The sequence below is a fragment of the Chelonia mydas genome, chromosome 2 (genome assembly GCF_015237465.2).
Source record: "Chelonia mydas isolate rCheMyd1 chromosome 2, rCheMyd1.pri.v2, whole genome shotgun sequence".
Taxonomy (NCBI): domain Eukaryota; kingdom Metazoa; phylum Chordata; order Testudines; family Cheloniidae; genus Chelonia; species Chelonia mydas.
The window spans coordinates 153,790,800-153,817,503 of NC_057850.1; the positions used below are offsets into that span (position 1 = coordinate 153,790,800).

Consider the following 26,704-nt stretch of genomic DNA (forward strand, 5'->3'; position numbering starts at 1 on the left):
GGCAGGGCTGCCCACTCATGCAGGGCAGCACGGCAGCGTGTCTGGCTCCGGCCGGGCGGTGCAGCAGCCAGATATGCTGCTCTGAGCAGCATGGTAAGGGGGCTGGGAGGTTGAAAAGGGGTAGGGGGTCCCTGGAGGCAGTCAGGGGGCGGTTGGATGGGGCAGAGGTTTGGGGGAGGCAGTCAGGGGCTTGGGAGTGGGGGTGGGGAGTAAACAGAGGGTGGGGTCCCAGGGAGCAGTTAGGGGTAGGGGGTGAGTTCCCAGGATGGTGCAGTCAGGGGACAAGGAGCAGGGTGGGTTGGATGGGTGGGGAGGTTCTGAGGGGGGCAGTCAGGGAGCAGGGCCCAGGCTGTTTGGGGAGGCACAGCCTTCCCTACATACAATTTCACACCCCGATGTGACCCTCGGGCCAAAAAGTTTGCCCATCCCTGCTCTAGACATCCAGGTGTCTATTACTCACCTAAGTGCAAGTGATTCATGAAGTGGGGAAGATAGATGTTAGGCCACCTAAGTCATGGGAGACACCTGATCCAGAGCATGGCTTCGGGATCAGGCTCCATTGAAAAGCTGTCAGGAGGAGGCAGTGGGGATGGTGCTGCCCACCCTATAACTTTTAGCCTAGCAGTTAGACCACTCACTTGGGATGTGAGAGACAGCTTCGATTCATTCTCCCTCCCAGTGGGGGAGGATTGGAAGAGGTCTCCCACCTATCAGAGTGCTCTATCTAGGGATATTCTGATTTGGGGCTCCCCCAATCCCTCCTGTTGAAGCTGTTCTACTGTGGACAAATGAAAGTGATTGGAGCAGGGGGACTTGGCCCAGGGTCTTCTGCACCTCAGATGGGTGCCCGACCCACAGGACTACAGAGTCATTCCTTCTCTTTGGCCCTTTCCTTTTTAAAGAAAGGGCGGGGGAGGGGGGGAATCAAACATCTCTCAGACCATAGGCAAGTGCTTTCACCATTAGGATAGATGCTATCAGGTAAGCACCCCTACCTCTTTCTCCTGCCATTTTGTGTGGAGCAAGGCAAACACCTAACTCGCTGTCAGAAGAAACTACAGAGCCACCAAAGCCAGGAGCAGGGTTCCTGTTCGTGTAGCGCTAACAGAGCTAAACGCCTCCTTGCAGCCTGGCCTTAGTTGGCTATTTTTGAGAAAAGGGCAGGGCTTTACCACATCACTATTTCCTGTTGACTTGCTGAGGTGGGAAGCTGCCTATCATGTTGGGTCACACACTCTAAGGTGCATCTCTCTCCCCATGCATTGTATAGGGAGTTTAGGCACCTACTTCAGCTTTGTGGATCCTATGTTTTGCTAGGGGCAATGATGCTCAGAATTTCAATGCCTAAGTCCTTTCACGGGTTGCACCCAAAGGCTGTCATGCTTACCACTCTCCGTCCTCTCCTCCCCCTTCCTAGATATCTAGGAGCCCCAGTCTACTAGCTTACCCACTGCTGCCCATGCTAAGAGTAGAATCATAGAATATCAGGGTTGGAAGGGACCTCAGGAGGTCATCTAGTCCAAGCCCCTGCTCAAAGCAGGACCAATCCCCAATTAAATCATCCCAGCCAGGGCTTTGTCAAGCCTGACCTTAAACTTCTAAGGAAGCAGATTCTACCACCTCCCTAGGTAACACATTCCAGTGTTTCACCACCCTCCTAGTGAAAATTTTTCCTAATATCCAACCTAAACCTCCCCCACTGCAACTTGAGACCATTATTCCTCGTCCTGTCCTCTTCTACCACTGAGAATAGTCTAGAACCATCCTCTTTGGAACCACCTCTCAGGTAGTTGAAAGCAGCATCAAATCCCCCCTCATTCTTCTCTTCTGCAGACTAAACAATCCCAGTTCCCTCAGCCTCTCCTCATAAGTCACGTGTTCCAGACCCCTAATCATTTTTGTTGCCCTTCGCTGGACTCTCTCCAATTTATCCACGTCCTTCTTGTAGTGTGGGGCCCAAAACTGCACACAGTACTCCAGATGAGGCCTCACCAGTGTCAAATAGAGGGGAACGATCACGTCCCTCGATCTGCTGGCTATGCCCCTACATATACATCCCAAAATGCCATTGGCCTTCTTGGCAACAAGGGCACACTGCTGACTCATATCCAGCTTCTCGTCCACTGTCACCCCTAGGTCCTTTTCCGCAGAACTGCTGCCTAGCCATTCGGTCCCTAGTCTGTAGCAGTGCATTGGATTCTTCCATCCTAAGTGCAGGACCCTGTACTTATCCTTGTTGAACCTCATCAGATTTCTTTTGGCCCAATCCTCCAATTTGTCTAGGTCCCTCTGTATCCTATCCCTACCTGCCACCGTAGCTACCACTCCTCCTAGTTTAGTATCATCCGCAAATTTGCTGAGAGTGCAATCCACACCATTCTCCAGATCACTTATGAAGATATTGAACAAAACTGGCCCCAGGACCGACCCTTGGGGCACTCCACTTGATATCGGCTGCCATCCAGACATGGAGCCATTGATCACTACTTGTTGAGCCCAACAATCTAGCCAACTTTCTACCCACCTTATAGTGCATTCATCCAGCCCATACTTCTTTAACTTGCTGACAAGAATACTGTGGGAGACCGTGTCAAAAGCTTTGCTAAAGTCAAGAAACAATACATCCACTGCTTTGCCTTCATCCACAGAATCAGTAATCTCATCATAGAAGGCGATTAGATTAGTCAGGCATGACCTACCCTTGGTGAATCCATGCTGACTGTTCCTGATCAGTTTCCTCTCCTCTAAGTGCTTCAGGATTGATTCCTTGAGGACCTGCTCCATGATTTTTCCAGGGACTGAGGTGAGGCTGACTGGCCTGTAGTTCCCAGGATCCTCCTTCTTCCCTTTTTTAAAGATGGGCACTACATTAGCCTTTTTCCAGTCAGTCCTGGGACTTCCCCCGATCGCCATGAGTTTTCAAAGATAATGGCCAATGGCTCTGCAATCACATCCGCCAACTCCTTTAGCACTCTCGGATGCAACTCGTCCAGCCCCATGGACTTGTGCACGTCCAGCTTTTCTAAATAGTCCCTAACCACTTCTTTCTCCACAGAGGGCTGGCCACCTACTTCCCATGCTGTGTTCCCAATGCAGCAGTCTGGGAGCTGACTTTGTTCGTGAAGACAGAGGCAAAAAAAGCATTGAGCACATTAGCTTTTTCCACATCCTCTGTCACTAGGTTGCCTCCCTCATTCAGTAAGGGGCCCACACTTCCCTTGACTTTCTTCTTGTTGCCAACATACCTGAAGAAACCCTTCTTGTTACTCTTGACATCTCTTGCTAGCTGCAGCTCCAGGTGCGATATGGCCCTCCTGATTTCATTCCTACATGCCCGAGCAACATTTTTATACTCTTCCCTGGTCACTTGTCCAATCTTCCACATCTTGTAAGCTTCTTTTTTATGTTTAAGATCAGCTTGGCTTAACAGTGAAATCCTTGCTGGTCGCCTGCCGTATTTACTGTTCTTTCGACACATCGGGATGGTTTGTCCCTGTAACCTCAATAGGGATTCTTTGAAATACAGCCAGCTCTCCTGGACTCCTTTCCCCCTCATGTTACTCCCCCAGGGGATCCTACCCATCAGTTCCCTGAGGGAGTCGAAGTCTGCTTTCCTGAAGTCCAGGGTCCATATTCTGCTGCTTACCTTTCTTCCCTGTGTCAGGATCCTGAACTCGACCAATTCATGGTCACTGCCTCCCAGATTCCCATCCACTTTTGCTTCCCCTACTAATTCTTCCCTGTTTGTGAGCAGCAGGTCAAGAAAAGCTCTCCCCCCTAGTTGGCTCCTCCAGCACTTGCACCAGGAAATTGTCCCCTACATTTTCCAAAAACTTCCTGGATTGTCTGTGCACCGCTGTAGTGCTCTCCCAGCAGATATCAGGGTGATTGAAGTCGCCCATGAGAACCAGGGCATGCGATCTAGTAGCTTCTGCAAGTTGCCAGAAGAAAGCCTCATCCCCCTGGTCCGGTGGTCTATAGCAGACTCCCACCACTACATCACTCTTGTTGCTCACACTTCTAAACTTAATCCAGAGACACTCAGGTTTTTCTGCAGTTTCATACCGGAGCTCTGAGCAGTCATACTGCTCCCTTACATACAGTGCTACTCCCCCACCTTTTCTGCCCTGCCTGTCCTTCCTGAACAGTTTATAACTATCCATGACAGTACTCCAATCATGTGAGTTATCCCACTAAGTCTGTTATTCCAATCACATCATAATTCCTTGCCTTCACCAGGACCTCCAGTTCTCCCTGCTTGTTTCCAAGGCTTTGTGCATTTGTATATAGGCACTTGAGATAACCTGCTGATCGCCCCTCATTCTCAGTATGAGGTAGGAGCCCTCTCCTCACAGACATTCCTGCCTGTGCTTCCTCCCGGTATCCTGCTTGCCCACTTACCTCAGGGCTTTGGTCTCCTTCCCCCAGTGAACCTAGTTTAAAGCCCTCCTCACTAGGTTAGCCAGCCTGCTCGCAAAGATGCTCTTCCCTCTCTTCGTTAGGTGGAGCCTGTCTCTGCCCAGCACTCCTCCTTCATGAAACACCATCCCATGGTCAAAGAATCCAAAGCCTTCTCTCCGACACCACCTGCGTAGCCATTCATTGACTTCCATGATTCGACGGTCCCTACCCCGGCCTTTTCCTTCCACGGGGAGGATGGACGAGAACGCCACTTGCACCTCAAACTCCTTTCTCCTTCTTCCCAGAGCCACGTAGTCCGCAGTGATCCGCTCAAGGTCATTCTTGGCAGTATCATTGGTGCCCATGTGGAGAAGCAGGAAGGGATAGTGATCCGAGGGCTTGATGAGTCTCGGCAGTCTCTCTGTCACATCGCGAATCTTAGCCCCTGGCAAGCAGCAGACTTCTCTGTTTTCCCGGTCAGGGCGGCAGATAGATGACTCAGTCCCCCTGAGGAGAGAGTCCCTGACCACCACCACCCACCTCTTTCTCTTGCGAGTGGTGTCATGGAACCCCCCAACCTTAGGACAGCGCATCTCATGCCTTCCAACCAGCGGAGTCTTTCTGCTTTCTCCCCCCAGACGTATCATCTGGTCCACTCTCCGCAGTGGTACCTGTGGAGAGAACATGAAAACGGTTACTTACCTGTGTCTGCGTTGCTGGTACCCAGACATTCCCCCTTCTTCTGGAGGTCCCATGTTGCCAAGCTTCTTCACTGGCCTCTTGGCTCTGCTGTGCAACCTGCTCTAAATCTTTAGAGCTTTGTGCCCGTAGAAGCATATCCTGACTTTTTTGTCCAGGAAATCCTCAGATTGTCATATGCAACGCAGGGTCGATATCTGTTGCTTCAGACCTTCAATCTTCTCTTCCAATATGGATGCTAGCTTGCACTTTGTACAGGCAAAGTCGCTTCTGTCCTGTGGAAGAAAGACAAACATGGCACATCCAGTGCAGGTCACAATAGCTGAACACCCTCCCCCCCCCCCCCCCATATCACCTTCCTACTATGAGCTTCCTCAGAGAAGCTGGCAAGATGTAAGCCTCACTGGGCTCACCCCAGGCGAACTCCCAGGCAAACTCCTGCTGTTTGCTGCTCTGCTGTTCCCCGCTGCTCAGGTGGTCTGCCGCCGCTCAGCTGGTTTGCGGAGTTCTGGCTATTCTTAAACAGCCAGGCTTCCCTGAAACAGACACACACCCCCAATACCCGCCCCCTGCAGGCTACCACCCAATCAGGCACTCGCTCAGGCTTTCAAACTGCCCTCCCAGCAAACACACACTCGGATACTCACTTAGCAAACACACATTCGGGATACTCACCAATCCCAGGCAAACTTCTGCTATTCTCCGCTGTTCCCTGCTGGTACCTTATGTCCAGCCTGCCTAGCCACATAGAGTGAAATATCTGCCTCAGCCCTCCTTCCCCACTTTAAAATATTAAATATGCTTCTGTGTCACCATTGTTTCCTCTTTTAATTATTTTCAGTCCCTGTAGAAGAGTCCTTCCCCTACCTACCTGTTTCTATTGATGCTGCTTTGTTTTGCATTCAGTTTAGTATTTTTATATGTCTGCTTCATGCTGTTTTTGGTTAATGTTTCTGTCTTTTAAATACTCTGTGATCCAGGGTGTGTGTGCATGTGTGTAATGAGTAAAAATTGTATCAGCCAATCAAAATTCAGGATGCTGGTACTGCCTATAACTATGCACTTCTTTCTCCATTGCACATTTCCCAGTAATCTAATTGGCAGACAATAATTCAACAATTGGACTGCAAGAATTTGCATAATGGCTGGACAGTTCTGTGGTAATAACCATGTAGATTTTATGGAAATCCACTTTGGCTATTATAATGGGTAGAACTTGGGGCAGCCATGTTTAGTGGACAAATAGAGGAGGATTTCTGAAAGCAGTAGTCACAGCCCAGGAATTTATGGTTGCCAAGGAAAAGGGCAGGGATGAGTGGAGAAAGGCCTGATATTACCAAAGCAGCAATAATTAGGTGTGCCCTATTAACTAAGTAATCATATGTTAATCTTAATAAACAGCAAGAACAAAAGCTTTGTAAAGCAAGAGTACCTGCAGGCTGTCACTCTAAAATGTTCTCACCAGAGATAATTCATCAGGTGATGTCTTCCCGAAAGGCATCTTGGCTTGATTTGAAGTCCTGCTTTTTCAAGCACAAATCAAATTTGTTTCTGATGTCTGTATTAAGGCTCCAGAACTGATACCTCAAGGCTTGGGATTGGTCATATCTTGCTGTATTATCTCCTGATTGTTCTAAACTTGTATATAAACTTAAAATATGGCTTTAATTGGTGTTTTTATAAAATTTTGTCCTTTATATAGGACTTAGATATGGTGCTCCTGTCAGCTCATTTCTAAGTTATCTGCCAAAAAAAATCTAGTTTTCAGGTGCCTAAATCACAGTTAAAGTTGTTCTTCAACCCACCAGAATCTGAAATGACACCTCTGCTTCCTCCCCGCCTGGTTCACATCCCCAGCGTGCGGCTCCCTGTCACGTGCATGCTGCAGCTGCACATGCTCCAGCCCAGGCTGAGGACGCTTAGATTAGCAAACTGACTGGGGCTCAGGAGCCACAAAGACCTAGCATCCATCCCCCCTGCCGCCTCCAGCTGCTGCTAAGGATGAAGGACAGAGCACTGTAACACCTCCAACTGCACCTGGGATCAGTTAACCCTGTCTAGCACTGGGCCCTTGCTCCATACTGACCACAGTGTGAGTTGTTTATATTATGGCTGAGTCGCCAAATCTTCCAAATATCTATCTCTGCCATGTGCAAATGGTTAATTTTCAAATATAATACAATATATTATCCCATTTAAAATAATTAGCTATTTAACCCATTTTTTTCCAGTAGCTTGCATTTGTCTATTAGTTATTGGCCTTTTTCCCTGTTGATTTTCTGTGAATAAATGTTGTAGCACTGAGCTGTCATAGATGAAGTTTAAAACCGATCTGTCTGTATATAATTTTTATTCTCCATTTGAGGTTAATATAGATAAAAACAGTGTTTAAGTGTGTTTATATTTTTTAACAATAAGTGTGCGCGCCCACAAGATGTATAGCGCAGCCCCCCAATTTTCTGTCTAGCCCAGCTCCTCTCCCCCAACCAGGAAGAGGCTGGAGCTGACCCCGATGAAGGCTGTGTGTGTGTGGTGGTTGTATTTTAAATAATATGAAGAGTTGGGAGGGACAACAGGAAAATAACCCATGCTTTATTGAGAGAGATTAAGTCCACTACATGAAGAGAATAGATAAGCAATAGAGACTGTTTCAAAGAACTCCATATATAGAATTATTTTGCAGGTATATTTAAATGTAGGCATTTTACCATCTAAATAAACATTTCTTAACCACCTTCCCAGAACTGGTAGCTAAAAATTAACCCTTTTGGACAGACACCTAGGACAGTAAAAAGAAAAGGAGTACTTGTGGCACCTTAGAGACTAACCAGTTTATTTGAGCATGAGCTTTCGTGAGCTACAGCTCACTTCATCGGATGCATAGCATATCGTGGAAACTGCAGTGGTTCTCAAAGCCAGTCCGCCGCTTGTTCAGGGAAAGCCCCTGGCGGGCCGGACCAGTTTGTTTACTGCCGTGTCCGCAGGTTTGTCTGATCGTGGCTCCCACTGGCTGCAGTTCACTGCTCCAGGCCAATGGGGGCTGCGGGAAGCAGCGCAGGCAAAGGGACATGCTGGCCACCCTTCTTGCAGCCTCCATTGGTCTGGAGCAGCAAACTGTGGCCAGCGGGAGCCGCGATCGGCTGAACCTGTGGACACGGCAGGTAAACAAACCCGTCCGGCCTGCCGGGGCTTTCCCTGAGTAAGCGGCGGACCGGCTTTGAGAACCACTGATCAAGGATGTAGATTTCATCAAAAGATCAAATCATTTCTGAAACAGACATAAATTACACTTTAAAATATGCAGTGTTTTCTCAGACCTGAAGAACTCTGCGTCAGCTCAAAAGCTTGTCTCCCTCATGAACGAATGTTGGTCCAATAAAAGAAATTACCTCACTCACCTTCAAGAGACAGTAGTCTTCATGTCAGTTATATTCAATATGGCATTAAATTCCCGTCCACCCAGGTAAAACAGAGGGCCTCAATACATATATTAATTTTCTTTCAACTGATGCTTTTAATAAATAATACAAATCTACACTGTTGACAGATGTTATACTGTGTACCATAGAGAATTAAAGGGATCTAAATTATCCAGTTTGTACTAACACATCGGTTTGGTTAATGAGTTTATTAAATAAAGTTAATATAGAAAATGTTGTTAAAGGGGAAAAGTGCAAATAAAATAACATCTTTAGATTTTGTATGACTCTTATGCATGTGGGACTAATGTTTCTGTTTAGAAATAAGCAAGTCTATTGAAATGAAAAGATATGATTTTATTTTCCTCTAATAAAGATACTATTCACTTGTTGAATGCAATCTCAATTTACATAAACTCCTCCTTTCAGCTGGTTAAGATTGAATATTCAATGCTGTTTACTGTCTTCAATTAATCAGCAAACATTAAAGATAAAAAGGGAGAATGTTTAACAGTTAGTAATTTGTTTCTCTCAAGTGAACTTCCTGTAAACTTTTCCCAGAATGCATTCTGGGGTGAAACCCTGGGCTCCTTTGAAGTCAAAGGCATTTTGCCATTGATTTTAATGGAGAGAGGATTTCAGCCGCTATATTTAGCCACAGAATGAAACAAGCTTAAATACTCGTTTCTGGGCACTTTATCCAAGGAACCTCTTGTAATGTAATTTTGAGTGTTGTTTCTGTTCTGCACAGGGTAGGTTCTTCCTCTTGTCAGCAGCATCCCTTGTTTACTAGTGTCCTAAGAGGCTGATTTCAATAGGCCTCTTGTTCTCTGCATAATATATAGTTATGGTAATATTTGTATATTCATAAATACTCCTGTCAATGTGAGCATTCTCAGTGTTTTGCAAACTGTGGGTCATTTTTCCTAACAAATATGTATATCCTATTCCAGTTAACATCAAGATAACCCCAGGGTTGGGTGTAGGTATCTAGGGGCAGACCTTGACTTCATGTATTATCCTTCATTCTATCTGCCACTGAAATACAGCCATATTTTGGGACAAAACAGCAGCCATAGGCCCCGACACCTTGGGTTTTTCCGGGGCTGGAACATCAATGGGGAAAAAATAGTGGGTGCTCAGCACCCACCAGCCACAGCAGTTCCCCACCCCCACTCATCAGCTAATGTGGGAGCACTGCTGTTGTCACCTAACAGCTGATGAGGAGTGGTGCCACTGCCAAACAGCTGTTTAGCGGCTCAGAAAGGAGCTGAGGGAGGGTGGAGATCAGCAGGTGGACAGGAGCCTCAGGGAGGGGTAGAGTGGGGGCAGGAAGAGGTGGAGCTAGAGTGGGGCCTTCAGGGAGGGGGTGGAGTGTGGGCAGAGCCTTAGGGTGAAGCAGGGTTTGAGCACCCCAGGGGAAAAGAAAGCGCCTGGGACAGCAGCCATTTGACATCCTAAAATCTATTGTATAATATTGCAACAGGCTTGGAAGTGATGAACATCTTTCCTGTTTTAAGGGATTTTTAGGTAGAAAGAATAGATATTTTTATACATCATCTTGGAGGAAAAGTAGAAACTTCATCAAAAGATGAGGTATTAAAATATCCTGGCTTCCAAATTCATATGCCACTTTTTCTATATCTCTGTGTCAGTTAGGAATTATCTATCTTTTGATTTTAGTCCAGAAAATAACGGAGATGCTTTTTGGGGGCAAAGAAGGGAGGCAGGAAGCTAGAAGGCTTTTCAGAAGTAAAAAAACAAGGGGGGGGGTTTCTGAAGCTCTTCAAAACATTTTTCCTGATGAACTTCAAATTAAAAAAAAAAACTTTTTGGCTAGGGACTACGCATGAGAAATTTGAAGCAGAAAGTTAGAGGGATAAAGGGTGTCCAGATTGGTTTTATAATTGAAAGTATCTCACATCCTCACCTACCAAGTTACTGCTTTAGCACCATAGTAATATATATTTTTTTCGAGTGTCAAGGATTCTAGTTAAGAGCTTAACTGAGCCTTAAATCCTTGTGGAAAGGAAAGAGCTTTTAAAATACTTATTAAATGCTAATCTTAATCATAGTCATCATTATTAAAACTTGAAATAGGTTGAAATATTTACATGACGTGAAATGAAAGACTAGCAATGGACCTGAGACACTCTGAAGAAATGGGAGAATAATTGCCAAAGATTAAGAAAGTAGAAATGGCTAAACAAGAAAAGACCTTAGTGTCCAGTTAGATTTTTTTTTTCATTAGAATAAGCTTTTCTTTCAAATATTTAAAAATGAACTGAGACTTAAGTGCAACAAAATGGGAAGAAATATTTAAATTCGTTGAAACTTAAGTTCTTGTATTTGAGGTTAAGGAAGCTTCAAACTTTCCCATGCACACTGCTCAGGCCTTACTAATTCTTGAGACTGATTAGTCAGTAAGACTTGGGGCAACATTAGTGTGTGTGTGCGTGCCGTACAAACACAGAACAAAAAAATAATCCCTGCCCTCAAAGAGTTTATGATTGAAGTATCTTTAAAAGAAAAGAAATGGTGTTAAAATAGGTTACTCTAATTTCAAAATATACAAAGTTTTGATCATCTCTTTACATGTGGAGTACCTGCCTTCCTCGTCTACACTACAAACTTATGTTGGTATAACTACGTCACTCAAGGGTGTGGAAAATCCACATTCCTGAGTGACGCAGTTATACCAACCGAACTCGCAGTGTAGACAGTGCTATGTCGACAGGACGGCTTCTCCCGTCAGCATAGCTAATGCCTCTTGGGGAGGTGGGGTACTTAAGCTGAAGCTCTCCCATCTTCACTAAGCGGCACAGCTACATCACTTCTGCAGTGCTGTAAGTGTAGACAAGCCCTCCTGTATTTTGCTGATTATGAGCTAAAAACTTACTGGGAAAGCACTTAGTGATGGCTGCGACACAAACTCCTTAGAGAAATAAAAAGCCATACCTATGAGCTTATGGACAAAATGGACTTGCCATGGTATATACTGTAGCTTTTAAATTTGCTCAAGTGACTTGTGCTTCACATTGGTAAATCTAGTCTGTATGGGAGGTTAGAATTTAATATTAAGAAGCTAATATATTGTACTTTTTTTTAATCTTAGGAATGACCTACCTTGACCACGCAGGTACAGCACTTTTTCCACACAGTCTTCTTAAGGAGTTTACTGATGATCTCAGTAAAAATATTTATGGTAAGTACCAAGCAACTTTCTCATAGGCTAACATGTGTTTCCTGTTACTGCAAGAGTATTTACATTCTATATACTGCAGTGATCAAGTGACAAATATGATGGTCTTTGTCATAGTTTGGGACAACTGCACCTCCTCAACCATCACCTCTATTGGTCAGAGACATACGTCTCACTCCTTCCTGGCAGGGTTTTTTCCCATACTGCACAGTTCCCTCTCTACACTGATATTACCAGCAAGCCAGATCACCTAAACATGCCAGCATCTGTTTTGCTTTCTCTCAAGAGGCTATGAACAGTGTAATTGCCACAGTTAAGTTACCACACACCTCTTTATAAGCAAGCACATTTATTCTTAAGGTGAAAGCATTACAGAGAAAACATTTAAAAACAATAAAAGAACATGCATGCTGAAAGCTTGCCCAACATCACCCCCACTCCAACTTCAGGTTCCGGTAGGTGTCATCCCTTCAAAACCCACAACTGGGTTTTCCCTGTGGTTAGGAGTTCATAATGGTCTCAGATTCAGAACTAAAACAACCATGAATAGTTCACTCTTTCCTTTATATGGCTTGGGCCTTTGATATTGGCCTCATATAACAGGTGATCAGCAGACAGTGGCCTGCTCATCCAGCTTCAAAAGGCTGGGTTTTGGCATACAGTTTACACCCCCCCCCCCCCCCACACACACACGTGGAATTTCCATTGACCTCCCCCTACATGTTCCTCAGACAAACCACTTCATACTTTTTGTTCTAAAAAGTCCATTCTTGTCTGGCACTTTCTTCTATCATCCTTTGAACCCCCAGATCTCACATTTATCTCCCTCCTTGAGAAGTGACATACAATCCAGGCTCACAATAATACATAAACCATTCATTTAATATAATGAACCCCAAAGATACTTACACTTAATTCAGGTGAGGTCTTCCAAGGATATTGTAGGAAATTGCTACATCAGTTAGTCCTGCCTTGACTTTGGTCCCAGCTCTGTCACTAACTCACTGAGTAACCTTGAGAAAAGCACATAAACTCTCCATGCCATTTTGTCCTGACATGCAGAGGGGTCCTCTATACACAGGTTTTTTTTGTCCTGTTTCATGTGCAGAGGGAGGCAAGTCAGTCCTCTTTGTGGGTATCTCAGCAGGTTAAGGACTTGCATGGGAGGAATGGGCAGGAACTGGGCTGCCAGAAAGTGAGTGGCCTCATTTTGGGTGGACCCTTTGTTTCTGGTATGTGCTCCCTGCAGCTCTGAGCACATGATGGCTAGTTCCCAAGTCAGCAATTACCATTTAACCAGAAATCCATAGCCTTTAAGGCAAGGGACACACATCAACGTATTTGTGGGGTGTAATACTGAGGTCACCTGTGTGTAGGGTTGGATTTAGGGGCAGGCGACCCAGGTGACTGCCTGGGGTGCTAGGCTTGGGGGGCATCCGGCTCAGGGTGCTGTTTTTTGTTAGCAACAAAAGGAAAAATAGAATATTCGAAGTACATGTTTCAGATATATTCATGTTTTGAATGAGAATAAAATAAAACCTCTGGACTGCTGTAGGCAAGGTTACGACAATGGCATAAACATGAAGGGAAGAAACAGTGGCATCCAGGCAAGGATCCTTGCACTGAATCCAAGAGCTTTCTTTCTGCCTTGTGGCTGCCATTCCCTCAACATGGCAGCATCATCTTTAGATTCATTCTGTCTCTTAGGAGTACTGCAAAGGATATACGTCCTGTTTTCAGCATCAACTCTTAGGAGTAAGATCCTCATCAATAATGTTACAAATCTGACTGTGAAGCCACTAAGTGACACTCTCTGGGAGAGATACATGGACAGTGTAAGGCACCAAGTGACTGAGGTTTACAATGCCCTAATGGAACTGGTGCAGTCAAGTAAAGCTGAGGCTGGAATTTGACATGTGGTGCAAAGCCTGGCAAGTCAGATCATTAACTTCAAGTTTCTGGTCTCAATTGTGGTTTGGCACAACCTCTTTTTTCCAAGTAAACATTGTAAGCAAAGCATTACAAACTCAGTCGATGGACATCGCAACCGCTACTACTTTGAGAAGCTGCCTTGATTTCGTTGTGGCCCACAGAGACAACAAATTTGAAGATGCCATTACTGCTGCCAAAGAAATGGCGGAAAACTTAGGAGTTGAGCTTATCTTCAAGGAAACTCGTATTCCTCAGAAGATTTGGTTACGAGAGCAAAGATGAGGTGATTGAAAGCTTAGAAGAAAAATTCAAGAGGAAGGTCTTTTTGCTCTTATTGACACTACTCAAGTGTCCATCAAAGATCTGGAGAATTGAAGCACCATGAAAAGACCTGGGGTTTTTTTTTTTTGGTACAATGACCTTAGTAAGCTGCTGGTGGACAGGAAAACACTCTTGAACAATTGTACAGAACTCCACAAGGCACTGACACATAGGGGATGTTCAGACGTCAATGCTAAAAACCTGTATGTTGAACTGAACAACATTAATCATATTTTGTAATATGGGAAGCACTCTCTAGTCCAAGTTCTCAAATTCATTCATGAGCTGAAGGACACTTCCTAATGTGTGGATAGCTTTGCAAATTCTTTTCATGCTGCAGGTCAGTCGTGAATGGTGAGCGCACCTTTTAGAAGCTCAGGCTCATTAAAACATATCAATTGACGATGGCCAATGAGAGACAGACATCACTTGCTATTTTGTCACTTGAAAGTGCAATTGGCCAGTCTTGGGATCTCTCTGACACAGAGCTTCAGTTCGTGAGGGCAAAGGGGAGAAAAGCGACCCTCTGAACAAAAGGACTAGGGTTAACATTCTAAGACTGTCACCTACTTTAATACTGGTCCACCCAATGTTGGTGCACACCAATTTCTTGATGTTGGTATACTTCCGTTCTTAAAATTTAAATTTGCATTTTATTTGCTTACGTATGGCATGATTTACAGATCCTAGTGTGCAAATTTATCATTTTTCTATGACAGGGATAAATCATGCATGCAAATCGAGCATCAAAGTCATGGAATGGGCTACAAATGTAATAAAGATATTCAAAAGTTTAACAAATGCAGTGGGGGCACTGAAGACATTCCTCGCCTGGGGTGCCATTTAGTCTAGGGCTGGACTTGCCTGTGTGCCACAGATGGATTCTGGCTGGTGCTCATTTTGTACACAACTGCTTCTTCTCTCTCTCCATTGCCATGACAGGGAAGCAGAGAACAGAATTTAGAATGCAGCTAAGTTACACCAAGACTTAGAAATAGTTCTTCGTGTAGAGGCTTTAGCTTGAAATGTAGACCTATGAATGAGTATTACAATAGTATAAGTTGATTTGATCTTAGCAATGTGCTTTTATTTCAGAATTTTTTTTATTCAAGTGCATATTGGTGATAAAAATTAATGCTCAGTCACCATACCCATTATAAAGCCTAATATTTGTTGTCTAATCTCAGCTATTTCAAATAACCTTGAGCTGAAATTTGATATATAAATTTTAAAGTCTGTTAAACTAGTGAGTTACTTCACATGCATGAGCATTAGACTAACCGCTTAAACCACAAGTTTATCGGATCTGCAGTTGCTATGGAAGAATGAACTAAATCCTAATATTTTCCCCCTTTTAATCAAAATTGATTAAATTTCAATTACAGGGCCAGTTTCTGTCCCCTGTTACTCATGCAACCTCATTTAGTGCTGTTGGGTGACACAGGTGTAAAGGACAGTATTAAGACACCCACGTAAGTGAGGGTAGACCTTGATTGCAGATCTTATTTTTTGGTGATTATTCACAGGTCTAAAGGACCACAACTTGCTGAAAACTGGCGGGGGGGAATAGTTGTATCTAATTTAGAAGTAACAACTATGAGAGCCCAAGGAACCTATTTTATAGTCCATTTTCACAATGAAACTTCACTCTAAGCTAGAACTGTATTCTTCTGTTTAAGGTCTCTATACTCTAATCCCTGCAACAGTAAGAAACTCAGTGATTATTTTTTTTTAGAAACTATGTAAAATAGCTAAGGCCATTCCCTTTCACTGCAAAAATTATATGGATCTAACAATTTAACTGTTTTAATTTCATTTCTCAAATGTTTAGTCATTAGGTGAATGTAAGTGCTTATTAACATGAAAGAGAGATGTGCTTGCCTTCAGGTTCACATACTTTCTCATAAAATCTACCACACTAACTTCAGTGAAGGCTTATTGCCTCTGTTTAACTTCCGAAGAGACCTTGCCAGTTTGTTTTGAATAATGTGAAGCTGGCTGATAATTTTGTGATGGAGTGGATATACACTAAGACCTGCAGTCAAACCACAAAAATCTTTCCCATTTAAAACATAGGATAGATTTTTAAACCCAGGTGTCCAAAAATTAATTGGTTGTCACTTCAACATACCATACCTTTTAACCCTCTGTTATTTGCTTGTTAATGTACGTGTGTGTATTACACATGCATTCTCTATAGCTTCCTCTTAGCAGAATAGTACAGCTGTAACTTCCTTCTAATGGAACTCTCTTACAATTAGATCAATTACTAATATCTGCCAGCTGAAGTTTCAAGGTCTGTCATAATTGCTTTCTTCTGTTGTTTCTCTCCTCTTGACTGACTACTCTCAGGAGCTTCAGGGCAACACTGTGAAATATTAACTCTTTTTGTCATCTTTTCACTGGCTTGGTCTAGTACTTTGATAAAGAGAAAAATATTAACAAAACTGATTAATGATTGACTTCTATGTCTCCTAGGCAACCCTCATAGTCAGAGCATCAGCAGCAAGCTGACGTACGACACTATTGAGCATGTCCGATACAGGTAGAATAATCTGTATTTTATTTAGCATTTTGATTTCCAATGTACTGTTTGGATTATTCCTTGGAGTTAGTCATTTTGGTGTATTGTTTGTTGCATGTAATAGTACATCTAGTTTATAAGTTCCATGAAGCATTGGTCAGGCTCATGTTGGAGGGATTAGGGGATCACCAATGCTTCCCCCCCACCTCTCAGTATCACAACTGTATTTATGTAATTACATGATAATGGAGCCCGAGCCTGCAGTTGCATTAGAATGTAAGGGATGAAACGTTAACCCTGTTTTGGTGGTAGTGATTAACAAGACGGTGTGAGGGTTCAAAGGCTGGAGGCATTCTAAAAATGACCTAATGGACTACAGGAATTTGTATGTTACTTTACAGAAATTACTAAACTACTTAAAATAGCCTTAGTTTTAAGGAGAACAAAGAATATTAAATGGAGACTGAGATACTAAGTGGTTTTTGCTCTGGTTTAGAGGGGGAGCTCAAATATAAGACCATCCCTGTCTCCAAATAATTCTGAGATAGATATACTAAGAATTTTCTCTTAGCCATTAATGTACCAAAATAGAGGGAAGCTGGGATTAGTTTAGTCAGTCATTGGTTTTAATTGGTGGCACTGGCAACTATAAAAATAATTTATGTATGTAGCTAAGTATAAAAACACTTTCATAGTATAACAGTATGCTCTGGGCCTTTGTCTTTAATGCACTGTTTTCCCAAAGCACAGAGGTCTTGGCCCTTATTTTGTATAGCATCTTATAAACCACAGTATATCCCAAAGCACTTTACAGAATTCAAATCCATAAAGCCATACCACTGATTTTTGAAAGTGTTCTAATTCTGAATCAACAAAATCTGTAACATCCTTTTGCTCTTTGATCTCATAATGGAGATTTACAAAGTATAAAATGATACAATCTGTCCTGAAGAGATTGTAATCCTGCACCCCATTGGACAGAGGCTGTTGCAGGTATAAGCAAAAGCTAAATTTTCAGAAATTAAGGAAAGCAGGATTTGGGTCATGGAAGCATCTGAGTAAAAACAGCCTGTGCTCTTCTGCCCCCATGCAGACATGTACTAGACTACACCTAATAGGCCTTGTCAGCCAGTTAACGGTCAACTTTCTAACAGTCTATTTTCCAATAAAAGTTTGAAAAGCACAATCATCAAAACAGCTTATTCATAAAGGTTCAGGAAAAGAGCCCCCCCAAAAAACCCCTCTGTAAATCAGCTGTCAAAAAAGCAATAAAATAGATTTTTTAAAAAAATCTGTACTTTCATGACATTGCTTGTTTTTGATTTGTTGCAATGTGACAAGATGAGGCAGGCATCTGTATTCTGCATCACCACCACCATCTTTGATTTCCTCAATAGAGGAAAAAGTCCAGCTGGCAGATTTAGATTTTTTTAAAATGCTTGTTTGCTTTTAAATCTATTTGAGCAGAAACTCTACTTAGAAAATGGCTTTTAGAAAAGTTCACAATATTCTGACATAACCACAATGGGGCAGCCATTTTAGATGGGTTTTTTCTCTCTGACAGAGGATCCAAGCAACTATGTTAAAACAGAAATTAAGCTTTTATGTTTTACATTAACAGGACACACACCCACACACCCCTGTGCTGCTTCCCGCAGCCCCCATTGGCCTGCAGTGGTAAACAGCGGCCAGTGCGAGCTGTGATCGGCCGAACCTGCAGACGCAGCAGGTAAACAAACCGGCCCGGCCTGCCAGGGGCTTTCCCTGAACAAGCGGTGCCCCAAGTTTGGGAAACATTGCTCGATATACTAAGTGACAATATTGCAAACAGACACCTAGCTAATGATGCTACGATATTTATCTCACGACAGTCTTAAATAAATGCTAAAAGTTCCTTAGTGTACTTAGCTGATGTCTTGTGCATTGGAAGCATGCTCCTTTCTGTTCATCCATGATATGGAAATACCATCGCTCCAGTTTCTTTCATGAAGGCTAAAGAGTATGACTGTAATTCACACCTCTGGTGCTGTATAAATACCTGAGTTTACAAGTTTAACAGTTGTTACATTGTTTTTAGTTGTTTTTCTCACGCAGGCATGTGAAAATATTTGCTTTCTGAATATTTTAAAACAGTTGCTCTTTCAGATCTTGAACTTGCGATCTCAGACATTGCATCACTGCTCTCTAGTCATTAAATCAGACAACTGCATGAGAGGATGTTCATTTTTCTATATCTATATAATGTATTAAAATATAGGGTCAAATCATCAGCTGATGTAAGTTGACATATTATCATTGAATTCAATGGGACTATGACAGTTTATGCAATCAAGGGCCTGACTGTAAGGTTAAAAAAACACAAGTAGAGGTCAGGAATCTAAATATGGTGGGGGGAAATCAGAAATTCCCCAGCAAAAGGTTTCAACACCAAACTTGGATCTCCTATTATCTCCAAGACAATAGTACAGAATGGGGTGGGATCCAGAGAGAATGGTCCTGATCCTACTCTGATTGAAGTCAATGGGGTTTTTGCAATTGAGTTAAAGGGGAACAAGTTTTGGGTCCAGAACTAGACCAATATACTTTTCATGACTGCTTTCTCTCCAGATATGCTGAAAAGAACTCGGTAACCTTTTTATAGGTCTAAAGAAACTACAGGAGAAGAATAATTTCTCTTGCCTGGGAATACTAATTGAAAATGTGATACAGGAGTAAAATTCATTACTATGAAAATGGTTGTGCCTCTGTAGCAATATATACAGTTAAGTATTATTGGGTTTTGCCCAGAAAATAGTTTTACGTTTTTGGATAATTTCTCTCGTGTATTTCAATAAACCATTTAGTAACATGCAGAGCTTTAGTTTGCTACCCTGTATGGATAGCATACATTATTTAATCAAATAAAAGATGGTGAGTTTCAGTGCCAGACTTATTTTTAAAAATAGTTATTGTGGTTTCTGGAATATGATACACAAGATCAGAAATCTTTCTCTACCATAGTTCTCCAGGGCTAAGCAATTTCTGTGTCAGAAAACAGCAATGTTGGAATGGTTACATACATGGAAATTGCTTGACCTTTCATACGCAGTAAGAAACAGACACAGTATCTTCTTAGTATTGATTTGTCCTTTCTAAATGTCACTAACTGGAGACTGTATGGATGAGTGAAATCTGAGCACCACATTCTGCCCTTCCTAATGGTGCACAGCTGCATGGAAACCCTGTTTAAAAATCAGGGTGACTCACTTCTTTTACAATACTGGGTTTATAAAAATCTTTCTTTAGCTAATGCTGCTGCCTTCGGTCCAGCTGGCCATACTGAAGTAACAGCACCTCTATTTTTCCAGTAAGGAGAAATGCTACACGTTTAAAGAGCTAAAGGTTCCATGCTCCTCAGTGAGTTGTTTCTACTTAGGAGAGCAGAAACACCTGAAGTTCCCTGAAATTCTTCCATCTGGAGGGGTTTTCTTCCTTATCCCAGCCCTGCTGAATTAGCCACTTGCAAGCTTTGCACATTTAAGGCTGTGCATATTCAACTCAACATTAATGTCAAAAGTCAAACCAATAGAAGCTGAAGTCAGTATGACAACTGTCACTAGGGTACATTTTGATGTCCTTAGCAATACAGGATAATTAGAGAAAAACAGTTTTGGGGAAGGGCCTGATAATTTTGTGGGTGAGGGAGGTGCTCATTTTTCTGCAGGATTCATATATCCAATATCAGTCATGCACAGAAGCGATCTCAAGTGTGCATGGAGATGTCTTATGCACTGTTGTCATAGCTGTGTTGGTCCCAGGATAGTAGAGGGACAAGGTAGGTGAGGTAATATCTTTCATTGGACGACCAACTTCTATTGCTGAGAGACCAGCTTTTGAGCTTACACAGAGCTCTTCTTCAGGTCTGGGAAATGTAGCATGCACGTAGGAAAGCGGGGAAAAAGCCATTGTGCCCATATAGACTGAACACATGACCTGAATTAATGTTCCATAATGCATTGAATGACAACAAAATGGTGATGTAAACCATTCTGTTCAACAAAGCACCACTTTCAATTTTCCCTCCAGCATGCAGCCTTTCACCTATTTGCTGAAACTTTTTTTTCTAAATACAAAAGAGGAATTCCCATGGGAGTTAAGTGCCTAAATAACTTTTGAAGATTTGGGCCTCAGTTTTGCTGACACTTGTCTCTGTGGTTCATTCCTTTAGGGACTGCTCATTGTGGCAAGTACTGAACTGGCAAGTAAAAGTTTGCAGGCAGGCCTATAAGTACCATTCTACAGGAATAAATTGGCAGACCAACCCATTATGCTTGCAACGTAAGAGCCATTGAAACACCTCTTTATTCCACTTCGTTAGGTCAGCTCCTGGACTCTCATCTCTGTGGTGATAAATTCATTAACTGTTTACTTGATAAGTAGGAGCTTTAGGTTATCTGTTTATCTGTTATCTGAGTTATCTGTTTTCTCACTGCTAGCAAGCTTTATGGCATCTGCACTCCCCATAAAGAGACTGCAATAAATAACATCTAAACATTCATAATGTTTGTGTTGACATGCTAAGAAATCCCATTTACATAATCTGAAATGCTAAATGTTTTAAAAAATCAGTTAAATATGTAAAATATTATAAAATCTGGAGGCTGCACCTGATAACATTCCGCAACACACAGGGTTGTCTTTTTAATGGCTTTATTCAGACAAATCTCCCATTGATTATAACCAGAGATTTATTTACATAAGGTGTACAGGATTGTGCTCTACATTTTTTTGTGTGTGTGTATTTAATGTGCCCATGAATATGAATGTAAGGACCCACCAGGAAGTAATTGTGACCACCCTTATACTTCCTCTGAGGCTTATAGGTAAGACTAGGTGAAGCATGTAATTCAGTATTTGGGGGTGTGGGGGCCAGGGAAATCTCAATTTGGAATTTTGAGTCTGATTACTTCTGTGATGGACTTGGAGGTACCTTCATGATTTATGAATTCTGTATGTTGACCTGGGTAGTGGGAGGTTTACTGTATGAATATAATTTAGTTTAATATGTGCTGTTGGGGGACAATGAGCAAGAAGGAAAAAAATGCTTCAAGATGCCTCCACAATCACTTAAGAGACCATGATTAGCTTTGATTTTTACCTCTTGCTCCAGCCAAACTAAAAACTGGTTTTGACCAGAAGGGCCAAGGCCAGGGAATGAAGAAGAGAACATCGGTACTTTAAAGAGTGAGTCTCTTTAAAGAGTGGGGCAGTTGTTCAGGGGAAATATAGTGAGACTCAGGGTTCCTGCTGGGAAGTATATGAAGAAGTTAGGCCTGCCTACATTACCACACAGGACGGTAATCCTTTAGGGAAGAGAGGCTTGTGTAGGTTGTTGTGTTTAAAATCTTTTTTCTCTAAAAGCTTTGTTCCTACTGCACAATAAACAATAGCTTAAGAAGGTGGTTTGGGGTTCCTGTATACACCACTGGTCACAGATTGCCACAGGGAAGAATTGCGGGTGCTCAAACCCGGCCAGCCCTGTTTAGTAAGCATGGTTGATACATAAGGTACTATAGCCCAGTGCCAGGTTTAGGAGTAGGAGAATCATGGGATTGATAAAACCATGAGGTCTTACACCTAAAGGGATGTGCTCTAAGAGACCAGAAAGGGGACACAGGTGCAGTTATAACCTATTCTGCCTTTTCTAGAATCCAGACTGCAACAGTCAAGCCAGATTGACACCCCCTCTGATGAAGGAACAGCCTCTGTGGCAGTGAAGTCAAGCTTTACCTGGATGGATTTCTAAATTGTTCCCTAAAACAAAGTAAATGTTTTTAACTCAGGTTCTGAATGAGAGAGATGAGCCTATGACCTTCAGTTTTTCTGTTGCATTTGAAAAAAGCCACAAATCTGCTGCTATAATATTGCTGGGCCAAAGTAGCAACAGAGTTTAAAAAATGTATAGACCAGAGAAGACATAATGAATTGAGAAACACAGAAGTTACAGGTTGAGGCGATTAAAATTCTGCAAGAGAAAAACAAATACATTTCGTAGGCTCAGAAGAATGGATGAGTATTGATGATGGATAAAGATAAGACAAAAATCGGGAGTGGTAAACTAATTGGGGATGAGGTGAGACACGGAGAGCCCAATGATGTGCAGGGATCATTGTCTGCCAATTTTCAGCAAAGCCAGATCAGAAGAATCATGCAAGTCTGGGTGATGCTGTTGAAGATACAGTAACAGAAGGGGTGCTACTGACTGCATAAAAACCAGGTTTGATTGAACATCTAACTTGATTGACTTGCTCTGGATTCCAGAAAAGGCAGCATGTGTTTATAAAAGCAAAGGGGAATGACACAGGGACATCTCAGATAACTGGAGGAAAGCAGAGGCACAATATAGGTTAGATTTTTGGTTCAAAGATTAGATAAGTTTGTATAGTCCAGAATGGATTGCAGCACATAGTTTACTGAATTGGTGTTATGCTTTTGGCGGGAGGGCATGGGGCAGAATCCTTAAATTGCTGGAAGCCAAAGCATTTGCTTTTCTCTGCAGAATGCTTTTGTTTTAGAGTGTCATACCAGAATAATGTTGAAGAGATGATCTGTAAAGTGGATGAGATTGATTTGAGCGCCAAACTGAGCAAAAAGAGCACTTGCACAGACAGATGTAACTCCTACATCTTCTTGAAAGGAAAAATCATTTGATTGATCTGATGCTCTGTTGTACAGAGCAACTAGTTCTTTAGAGTAAAATGCATGGGCTTTCATGTGTGGCTTGAAAATGCACAGCAAATGTGTCAGTAAAAACTTCATGGAACTTTGCAGATTGTTGCCAGTCATATAGAATTTTCTTTTGACTTAAGAAAAACCTCTCCTTTTTATTATGCCCAATCAATCTGGAAGAAATCCTGACTTTTATCCCGCTACACAGTTCAGTGATTCAAGTTTCTGAGCTGCTTTAAGGATACTGTTTCTTGTGTTATGATTGCTGCAAGTAATGAAAAGGAAGAATTCTTTCAAGAAGCAATCTGAGCCATGATAGGATGTAGGAGCATGAAAGATGTGTATAGAGTTGGGCAACATCTGTGCCCATAATTGCTGCTTTTTTTTTTGTGAGGGTTAATAACCAGTAAAGAATTTAGTGTTTCGGTGTCTAATTTTTGAATGTATCTAGATTTTATTTGTTTGCTGTGTTTCGGAGCAGGAGGAAAAATGCGTTATGATTGGTCTTATGGGAGATTCTTCAGTTGAGTAACATGTTTCTAATATTTAGAATTCCTTTTTTAAAAGGTAAGCAAGCCCATTTCAGAGTAAGATGTGCACATCATGAAATCTTTATGAAAACTCCTGCTTGTAATCCGTTCACTGTTCATCCAACAGTGTCTAGTTTAACACTGCCATTTCTCAGCCATCCTGCTATTCTCTCTGTATTTAATTTCCTTTGCCTTTTTAAAGGTGATTTTAGCTTTCTCTGATCATTCATTTTGAAGTTTATAAAGTGATCTCTGTGGATTTACATTGAGTTTTTTCCTGAAGGCACATAAATCAGTGCCCATATTGTGGTAGGAGAGATTCTAGAACCTTAAGCCACCAAACACCCATGTTCTACTTGCTTAAAAAACCTGGCAGTATAAATGTGCACTCTATTTGTTTATGGTTTTGGACTATAAAGATTTATGACCCTGACCCTGACCCACAGCACAGTGGGTGGGTGAGGTTCTGTCACAACAGCGACAGAACCTCACCCACCCACTCCTTTAATAGACCCCCTAACCTCTACCTGAGTTACTGAAGACCTCAAATAATGATTTAAAGACTTCAAGTTAGAGACTCCTCCATTTGTCCTTTCAATTGTTTAGATCAGGGTGGCCAACCTGAGCCTGAGAAGGAGCCAGAATTTACCAATGTACATTGCCAAAGAGCCACAGTAATATGTCAGCAGCCGTGCCGATCAGCGCCTCCTCCTTCCCTGTACCTCCTGATCAGCTGTTTTGGGGCGTGCAGGGAAGGAGCAAGGGCATGGCAGGCTCAAGGGAGGGGGCGGGAAGGGGTGGAGAGGGGGCAGGGCCTGTGGCAGAGCCAGGGGTTGAGCAATGAGCACCCCCTGGCCTATTGAAAAGTTGGCACCTGTAGCTCCAGCCCTGGAGTCAGTGCCTATACAAGAAGCCGCATATTAACTTCTGAAGAGCTGCATGTGGCTCCAGAGCCACAGGTTGACCACCCCTGGTTTAGATTATACACAATAAAATCTTTTAAACTCACATGGAAAACCTATTGTCACTTAGCTAATTAGCAAGTACGTGGACAAACAGGTTAAAACAGAGAGCAAGAAAACTCAATTACAAAACTTATATAATTTATTTGACAATTGTCACTCACTTTTACTTTGCATTTTTACAGGCATTTTTACAGAACATCAGTGAATGAGTTCTAGTGGTTTATAAAAATAAGACCTACTAAAATGAGACCTCATTTTGACGCTGCATTTGTTGAGATAGAGATAGAGGGAAAGCAATTTGCATGTCTAGTTTATAAGGTACATACATTAGAAAAGTGCCAATGAACAAGGTTGTACCTGTTATAGCTTTTAGTGATGGAAGGAGATTATGCAACCCATCCTGATATGTCCACTCTCTGCTCACTGTTAGTAACCTGTTTGCTTGCCCAACTCTTTTTGGCAGGCTGTCTGTAGGTAGAATTTGCCTGATCCCTCACACTATGCACTTGAGTTGTGTATTAATGAGCCACATCTGTCATGTCATATTGCTTGAATATAGATTCTTCCTGTAGGCTACATTATATTTTTACATCTCCTTTACTTTTAGGAATTGAAGATCATCCTAAGGAATGGAAGTTGTTGCTTATTGCTATCTCCTCCTATTAACATAACATGCTTTTCTGTCCATATGGAAGCTTAGCGTGTACCCGATGCTTGTGATACTTGGTGAGCTAAATAATAGGGTACAATATGATAGGGTGACACTGTGACAGAATTATCTGAAACACCAGAGAAGAATGAGACTTGGGCACGCTCATGTAAGCTGAGGCTGCAGTTTTATTAAATGAACCAAGCCTTCTGAGGGGCAGTAAGTAGAAGGGGCGTGGGGGAAGGCAAATACTGGTTACTCCAGTCAGGGATAAAAATTAAACATCCCCAATCAGGACCAGGAAGCCAAGCCTTCCTGTACCACCTATATTCCCCCAACCTGTCCTAAAAGGAGTGTGGTCAATGCCCTTGCTTCTTACCACTCCCATATGGCTGACAAACCTGGCCAAGGGAGAGAGGAGGCACTTCTGATCCTTCTAGGTTTCCTAAGGATGTTCATTTCCCTGCCTGATCCAGCCAAAGCCCCATCACAATGAGCAGATATCGATGTATAGTTTCCTGTAAATCCTCTGGGCACGGATTTAATCCCCTGTGTGGGGGAATTTTAGCATGCCCAAAGCCTATAGAGAACCTTCTAGGGGACCAAGGTCATGCATAGTGTGGGAGGGTGTGCCAGGAGAGGCCTGGTGTTGGCAGGATAGACTGGGGGGAACATGCATCTTTCCTTCCAGCAATCAGTGGGAAGTCCCTTGTTATCCTCAAATGAGGTTTTGACCCGTTTCATCCATATGAAGAAAAGCTCCACTGCTCTGACAAGGTTTGGGAGCAGGTACACAAAGGGGAATCTTGTTCAGTTTTCCTCCTCCTTGATTCCCTCCTGTGACTTTTGAATATGGGTGGATATAATCTGTCTCACAATGACAGGTCAGCCACAAAAGGTTTGATTTGAAAAAGCAGAGAGCATTCAGATGCATCTCCAAGCTTGTCTGAACAGGTTCATGTGTATAAACATCTCAATGGAAGGAAATTATTCCAGTATATAGTGCTGGGAATTTAGCATTTGTAATGAACTGCAAAAATGAGTTTGAAGTGTATTTTTAGTATACAATCAGAGATAAGCCATAGAGCAAAAATGTGATATGATATAGTTAGTATTTTTAACAATGCACTGCAAATGAAATTCTGCCAGCTTTAATTAAACAAGCTTACACTTCACTGAGATTTTGAAATTTAATTCTGTTACTCACATCTCAGGCTCTGTAAATTGAAAGATATTTTGATATGTTTCAAAAGCTGTTTATACTTACTGAAATATCCTGACTGTTGTATGTTAATTGCGGCCATTTTAGTTTCTTTAGGCACTTTACTATTGAGTGAAAATGAAACCTGTTAAC

At 42.5% G+C, this 26,704-nt stretch overlaps 1 protein-coding gene across 5 annotated transcripts in view; it reads left to right on the top strand.

Moving 5' to 3' along the window:
• Positions 1 to 26,704, top strand: part of MOCOS (molybdenum cofactor sulfurase) — a 409,994-nt gene that overhangs the window by 39,142 nt on the left and 344,148 nt on the right. For 2 of the 5 annotated variants that reach the window (XM_037889907.2, XM_043540409.1), the window contains exons 2-3: positions 11,635 to 11,724; positions 16,453 to 16,519. In XM_037889907.2, coding sequence (XP_037745835.1) covers positions 11,635 to 11,724; positions 16,453 to 16,519 — 157 coding nt within the window. Of the gene's footprint in view, positions 1 to 11,634; positions 11,725 to 16,452; positions 16,520 to 26,704 lie in introns of those variants that run through there. The other 3 variants (XM_043540412.1, XM_043540410.1, XM_043540411.1) reach the window with 3 other exon arrangements.